Source organism: Sus scrofa, chromosome 1 (assembly GCF_000003025.6).
Source record: "Sus scrofa isolate TJ Tabasco breed Duroc chromosome 1, Sscrofa11.1, whole genome shotgun sequence".
NCBI classification, from domain to species: Eukaryota; Metazoa; Chordata; class Mammalia; order Artiodactyla; family Suidae; genus Sus; species Sus scrofa.
Window position 1 is genome coordinate 240,910,746 of NC_010443.5, and position 8,135 is coordinate 240,918,880.

Genomic DNA, 8,135 nt, shown 5'->3' on the forward strand with positions numbered 1-8,135 from the left:
TTTCTGGTCAAAGAATGTTTTGACAGTATCTTCAAAGTAGATTTTTCTTTACCAATGTAGGAATTCATGAAGATTACCAGCTGCCTTATTATGATCTTGTACCTTCTGATCCATCAGTTGAAGAAATGAGAAAAGTTGTTTGTGAACAGAAGTTAAGGCCAAATATTCCTAACAGATGGCAGAGCTGTGAAGTGAGTATTTATTTGGCTGCTACACAATTTTCTAAACTGCTTCTGGTTATTGAATGGAAATTTGCTACTTTATTTAAGACATAAGAATTCTCATTCTTTTCTTTTTCATGGCTATTAAACCAGTGAGTAAAAACAGAATAATTTGTTTTTCGTGTTCAATTTTAAGCACATTGAAAGGGCCGTGGAACATTTTAGTGGCCATCACTGTATCAGAACAGTGTTTTTAGATCTGCCAATGAAATTGGGCTCCTGCATTTTTAACTACAGTTTCCCTTCAGTCAGGGCAGCCCAGAATAGCAGATGAGTGCTGGATAGAATAAAGAGGTCTATAGTCTAGATCAGCCTGGCTGCTATTTCAGAGTCTGACTTTGGGCAACCACTTCAGTTCTCTGGACCTTAATATGCCTTTTTGTAAAGTGAGGGCTTTGGATGATTGTGAAGATGGTTCAGATGACTTTACATTTTATTCATCTCATTGCCCGTATGACCGTTCACCAAGAATTTGGGCAAAATGCTCTCCAGCAGTGTCTGAGCTTCTCAACCCCAGTTCTCACAAAAAGTTGTAGAAATATTTTTGTAGTTGTATTTAAAGAGTTCATGTGAAAATTTTAATTTATCCTTAATTGCTAATTGTTACAATTATAAAACTACTGTAATATTGGTGAAACAAAGGATTTCCCTCCAGATTTGAAGTTTTGTAGTTTAGGAAGAATAAAGTTGTCACTTAAGCAGTTGCTCTTACATCTTAAAATATTGTAGGCCTTAGTAGATACCTTTGACATCAAGAATGCTCCTTGGGAGCTCCCACTGTGGTACAATGGGATCGTCAGTTGGGAGAGCTGGGATGCGGGTTCTACTCCCGGCATGGCACAGTAGGTTAAGGATTCAGTGTTGCCACAGCTGCAGTTTAATTTGTGGCTGTGGCTTGGATCTGATCCCTGGCCTGGGAGCTCCATATATGCCACAGGGCGGCAAAAACAAAAAACAAACAAACAAAAAAAACCTCCTTGGCTACAAGAACCCAGGCCCAGGTAAAATTTGTGTGTGCTCACAGAATTTGCGTATTTAACAAATGGAACTGAGGTAGATTTGTCTTTTAAAAATTTGAACTTGTTACAAAATACAAACTCAAAGTGTTCATGCACTCATTCAATAATTAGAGCAGACTATTATTAGTAAACAGATGGCTTTTTAAGCATGAAGGAAAGTGGTTAACATTAAGAAACTTATATTCAATTTGCAGTTACTGTCACAGCATGCTGAGTTAATGCATCATGGTCATTTTTGGGTTTTTCACCATTGGTTAGTTTTCTATATAGTTATCACTTAATCTTCCACTTTTCTAAGGTTTATAAATCTCTCAAATCATCAAGAATTTGAAACTGATAGAACATCTACAGAAGTATCTTCAGAACCCTCTGATCTTTTCCACTGTGGACTGGTTGTTCTCTAGGCAACTGTACAGCTTTCATCTTGGGATATTCCTCACCCCATCCTGGGATTCCCTTTGCCTCTTTTATGGTGAACCTCCTTCCTGGATCCCCTGTCTTCTGTTTCTTGGTTTGTTCACTCCCCCCCCCCCCCGCCTTTAGGTCTCTGCTCAGATGTTACCTTGTCAATGAGACATGACCTTTCAGCCTATTGAAAATAGCACTTTCCTTCCCTGGCATATTTCATCTCCTTCCCTAAATGATGTTTCTCCTTAGCACTTACCACTGACAGTCCATGTATTTTGCTTATTACATGCTTTAGCACTCTAGAATGGAAGCTTTGTAAGAGCAAAGAGTTTGTCTATGTGTTCACTGCCGAATCTCTTAACACCTGGGAGGGTATCTAGTAGATTTTAGGCTGTTGGTTGAATGAATTTATATATGATTTGGGCCCTTGGGCATTTTTATCTGGAAACAGATGTTCACTTCTAGGAAATTTTCCTCAAGGATTTCTTTGATCTGTTCCCTTCCATTTTCCTCTGTTCTTTTTCTTTAACTCTGGTTATAAATTTAGATATCTTAAATAGGCCTTCTAATTTTCTTATCTTTTTCTATTATCTCTTTGTGGGTTCCCCCCCCCCACTTTTTGGGAGATGTTACCAGCTTTTTTATCTTTGGGTTTTGTTTGTTTTTTAAAATCAGGTTTATTTTCCAGTGCTGTAGTTTTTCCAAAAACCAATAAATAGAAAACTATTGATAAACCCAATATCAGTTTTTTTTATCTCTTTGAGGATATTAATAATGGATTATTGATAATGTCTTCTCCCTGTACACCTTATGTTTTCTCCAAGTTGTTTTCTGTTTCTCAAATGCTTCTGCATTTCATGCTACTTTCCTCAAATGTTTGATCAAGTTCATAACTTTTCATGTATAAAAAGGGGCACTGAAAGCTGACAGAAAGCTTTGTGCACATGAATGGAGCTTATAATTATGGGCTGTGCTCTCAGAGCGACGTACTTCCTTGGATAACCACTGATGTCAGTCTCTTCAGACCTTTCTTCTTGGGCTGAAGACTCTTCTAGTCTTTTGCCTGGAGGAGTATGTAAAATCACTGGCCATGTTTGGGGGAGGAAGTTCACAGTCTTAGCTTTCAGTATGTTGTTAGTATGGAATTTTGCCTTCATGTTTCCCCAAGACAGAAATCTCTGTTCTGCTCTCCCAGATGAGAATCCCTTGTCTCTGCTGGGGTTGGGGTGAGGCAGTCACCCTGCTGTGTGAGGTTGGGGAAGGGCAGGTAACTTGGGTTCTACCTATTTTAGCTGAACTTCACCCTAGAGGTACTTGATGCAGTTAATTCCATAGTTTCGGGGGGCATTTCATTGCAAGTCAGGTTCTTTCTTTGCACAACAGCTCTGCTTTTCAGGTCTATATGGAAGTCACCCCTTGTCCATCTGCTGGCACTGGTACCCTACTGATGGGAATTTAGGTCATTTCTACTCATTTGCTATTTCGCATAATGCCGAAACAGAAACACTTGTACAAATGTCATTTTTAAAGAAAATGTACAGCTATTATTATCCAGATCAATGAAAAGTGGTGCATGCATTAATGATCTTTGTTTTTTTCTTGTAGGCCTTAAGAGTAATGGCTAAAATTATGAGAGAATGTTGGTATGCCAATGGAGCAGCCAGGCTCACAGCTTTGCGGATTAAGAAAACATTGTCACAACTCAGTCAGCAGGAAGGCATCAAAATGTAAATTCTGCTGCTTTGCCTGAACTCTCCTTTTTCTTCAGATCTGCTCCTGGGTTTTAATTTGGGAGGTCAATTGTTCTACCTCACTGAGAGGGGACAGAAGGATATTGCTTCCTTTTACAGCAATGTAACAAGGTCAATTAAAAACTTCCCAGGATTTCTTTGGACCCAGGAAACAGCCATGTGAGGTCCTTTCTGTGCACTATGAACGCTTCTTTCCCAGGACGGTTACAAATTTGTCGTGTAGTCTACCTTTATTTTTTATTAACACAAAACTTGTTTTTTTTTAAATGATTGCTGGTCTTAACTTTAGGTAACTCTGCTGTGTTGAAGATCATCTTTAAGGGTAAAGGAGCTGGATTGCTGAGCTATATAAAACATTTATTTTTAAAGAAAGTGTTTTACTCCTGGTTAGTACATTCTCAGAGGATTCTGAACCACTAAAGAGTTTCCTTGATTCAGACTTTGAATGTACTGTTCTATAATTTTCAGGATCTTAAAACCAATACTTATGAAACTCTTATCTTGAGTCTAAAAATGACCTCATATATAGTAAAGTAGTGAGGAACATAATTTATGCAATTGTAATTTGTATATTATTATTGTTCTTTCACATATTCAGAACATTACATGCCTTCAAAATGGGATTGTACTATACCAGTAAGTGCCACTTCTGTGTCTAATGGAAATGAGTAAAATTGCTTAAAGTCTGTGTGTGTGTTAAAACCTGTAGTGTTTTAATTCAAAGGTTCATTTTTCTGGATAACCCAGATTTTTTCTGTTTTGTTTTTTGGAAGAGTTTTTGTGATACGTCATTTGGTATTCCATTTTGAAAATGCCTTTCTCCCACCTAAATGTGCTTAAACCACTAAAGAAATGAAGTGGCATTAATTGGTAAATTGTCGTCATGGTCATGTTTGCATATTCACATCAAGCTTTTGCATTTTAACTGTGTTGTCTAAGTATGCTTAAAAAAAAATCAAGTGACACTCTAGATGCTTATAGTACTTAATTTAAAATTGTAGCATACAGACTAATTTTTCTAAAAGGGAAAATTTGTCTAGTTGCTTGTGAAAAGTTGTGTGGCATTCTGTAAGCCATTTTTCTTTATCCTGATCAAAGACAGTGTTATTTTTTTAAGAAATTGAAATTAATTATGTTTAGAATATGGTTAAATAGGCCTTTTTTCTAGGAGGGTAAAGGTAGTTAATAATTTGAATAGATAACAGATGTGTGTGAGTCACATTTGTTCTGTAGGAGTCAGCGTTCTGTGGATTTTCTGTCTCTGTACTAGGGTTAGAGTTAGTGTTGTTTTGAGGTCTTACTACACTTTGAGGAAGGCAGCTTTTAATTCAGTCTTTCCTTTTCTGTGCAGATACTGCAACTGCTTAATTTTCATGGTGATGGAATGAACTGGCACCCTTGATATTTGGGAAAGTGGTAGCTAAAGGATATTCTGAGGATAGGTTCTCCATTTACAGATGTCTTTGGTCACATTAAATATTTAAAGTAAACTTGTCATGGTCTTCTCATATTAAGTTGAAACTAGCTGATAATAAGTTCTTTTTACTTCCAGTGCTAAAAGTCCTTACGAGATCTTTGTAATCTTCAAAGTCCTCTTTATCACTGTGATCTTATCCTTGGGTTGGGGGAAGCCAATTATCATAGCTGTGAGGCAAGATGGTGACTTGATAGTGCTATCCATTTCCTGATGAAAGGGTCAGAATAATTTGACAGTATTTTTGTTAGTAAGAGATAGTGGCCATTTATGCTGACTGAGCTGCATTCTGATAATGTCTTATCTCCTATACATAGAATAAATTTGAAAGACTATTTGGTCTTAAAGCCAAAGTATTTTAGAATGAATGACATATAGGAATTTAGTGTCAATTTCATGTGTTTAAAAACATGGGGAAAATATGTTTAGAGGTTAATATTTCGACTCCAAATTTGAGTTGTTTCTGTAGATACCATGATTTCATCAAAACAAATGACTTTGAGAGGTTTGTTTTTATAATTGTGTTTATTTCCTGTGTAGTAATCTCTAGCTCTATGATCAGGTACTTTTTGTTTTCTATTTTTTGGCCGTTTTCAAGCCTACCAGATCTGCTTTATGAAATCCAGGGGACCAATGCATTTTATCACTAAAACTATTTTTATATAATTTAAAGAACATACCAAAAGTTCTTGTCTGATTTAAAGTTGTGATACATGATTTCTCACTTTCATATAAGGTAATCAACTTTTGCTGAAGATATTCTTTATCAGAAATTGAGTTACAATTTTACTGTTCTTACCTAAATGGATCATATGTACTTCTGATGAATCAGGGAATTTTTTTTTAAAGTTGGAATTTAGTTCTAAAATTGGGTTTACATGTTACTCTACCTAATTCCGTTTTTTGACTAATGATGGTTTGATAAACCCTAGTTGGCTAATACTGAAAAAATGAAGGTAACTTAAAAGACTTATAGATCATGATTACTGTGGCTATAAACTGCAGAAAAATTTGACTTGAGAATCTTAAAATTTAAAAACACAAGCCTTTGTTTATGCTACCCATCTTCAGATGCTCACTTTCCAAGATTCAACTTGGCTAAAATATACCTTCAGGCAAATTATCTGACCACCTCCATTATGTCATTACCTCCAGAAGAATGGAATAGGGGAGGTATGACCTAGTGGGGTGTAGACACCCCTGGTCCTTTCTTCATACCCTCAGCTCTCTCTTTCCCAAACCGTCTTCCTGCTGGTCCCTAACTCACAGTGGGATGCAGCAAGGTAGCAGCTGTGGCAGTGGGAGTTGTGCCAGAACCAGTTGCCAGTTGGAACTTGCATAGGACAGGGTAAAGTCCAAAGAGCTGAGCCTGTAGTTATGCTGTAATGATAGTGCTCAGGTAGTGCCTTGAGTCAGGATATAGTGCCATGGCCATGAAGAATTCCAAATTTCAGTCCTTACTACAAAAGTTCAGTGGTCGCTGGTCCATTTTGCAGCACATGCATGAGTTACTTTTTTCCCTCTACATCAGAACTGTCACAAGCAAAATGTTTCATAAAACAAGATGGCAACGTGCTAACAAAAAATGCACAATAAAAACAGTATCCTCTTAGACATGTCATAGCAAGAGTTTATTTTTTATCTCTGCACTGGTGGTTGGAAGTAAACTTTTTCTTGACCATGGCAGTGTTCTGGCTCCAGACAGTGGAGAGTCCAAATAATTGTTCTGTCGTAGTTTGGCAGAAAATGCCCATTTCAGATGTTTTTGAGATTCTAAAGGATAGCTCATGATATGTACTGCAGCTTCTTGTGTCTGTTTTGGAATTCTGGGATACCCATGGGCCCTCTCTCTAGGAATGCTGGACTTCTAGGACATTCTGAGGATTGTCAGTACATATAAACTTTTCAACCCTATTATGCAGTCTTATTTGTAATTGTAAACTTTAAAAAAATATGGTTAATAACATTCAGCCTGTTTCTTAAAGCTTAAAAAAAAACTTCAGTGAATGTTTTTATTTTTAAACAAGATTTGTGAATTGAATATCATGAACCGTGTTTTGATATCCCTTTTTCACATTGTGCCAATGGAAGGGGGTGTTTGATATTTCTTTATATGTCAAGGAGATGCTTCAAAATGTCAATTGCTTTAAACTTAAAATTACCTCTCAAGAGACCAAGGTACATTTACCTCATTGTATATATGATGTTTAATATTTGTCAGAGCATTCTCCAGGTTTGCAGTTTTAGTTCTATAAAGTATGAGTATTATGTTGCTAAATTACTCAAATGGTACTGTATTGTTTATATTTGTACCCCCAATAACATCTATACTGTCTGTTTTCTGTATTTTATTGTATTTGTGCAAAACTCTTTTGGCTTTATCACTATAACTTCTGTTCTTTAAGATGTGTACAGAAAATGTCCCTATAAATTTTCATTTAATAAGTTGGATGACTTTGAGAAACCTGTAGAGGAAAGAATAACAAAAACTGCAGTTCCCCATAAGTTTTTTTAAATTGTATATTGTATTTGTAGTAATATTCTGAATGAACTGTAAATAGGAAGTAGAAGAATAATGCTTATGTCAAGTCCTAACACTACAGTAGAAAAATGGAAGTAATACAAATAAATTACTTTTTTCCCAAGTGCTAATGGCATGATTTGAAGTGTATATATTGAAATGAGCCATGCTATTGTGAAATGTTGCTACTGTAAATAAATAGAGACCAGAATCTTGACTAGCCAGCACAAGTTACAGTATTAAAATATGTGTGAGAAATGCCTACCTGTCCAGAAGTGCATCTGCCTGTGTGGAGGCTTTGTTCAACATGCGAACTGCTGTATCTCTGACTCAGCAAATTTACTAAGTTTGTTAAGTTTTAAAGCAGTGTTAAAGTTTTTTCAATGATTTTCAAAGGAAATTTAGAGTATAGTCATCTTTCCTAATGCAAGGATTTGTGCGAAATAATTTGTAGAAATAAGTTTCTTTTAAAAAGTAGATTTGAGGATTCCCGTTGTGGCTCAGCAAGTTAGGAACCTGACATAGTGTCCATGAAGATGCCCATTCGATCCTTGGCTTCACTCAGTGGTCTGGGACCCAGCCTTGCCACAAGGTGTGGCATAAGTTGCAGGTGTGACTCGAATCCTGTTACTGTGGCTGTGGCATAGGCAGCAGCTTCAGCTCTTGATATGACCCGCTAGCCCAGGAACTTCCATATGCTGTGGGTACAACTGTAAAAAGATAAAGTAGATTTGAACAGTT

General features: G+C 36.6%; 1 protein-coding gene across 3 annotated transcripts in view; it reads left to right on the plus strand.

Moving 5' to 3' along the window:
- The window catches only part of TGFBR1 (transforming growth factor beta receptor 1), a 75,533-nt gene extending 68,011 nt beyond the window's left edge, over nt 1-7,522 (plus strand). For 2 of the 3 annotated variants that reach the window (XM_021080713.1, XM_005660270.3), the window contains exons 8-9: nt 61-191; nt 3,254-7,522. In XM_021080713.1, coding sequence (XP_020936372.1) covers nt 61-191; nt 3,254-3,379 — 257 coding nt within the window. In that variant the 3' untranslated portion in view covers nt 3,380-7,522. 3 annotated transcript variants of the gene reach the window in all.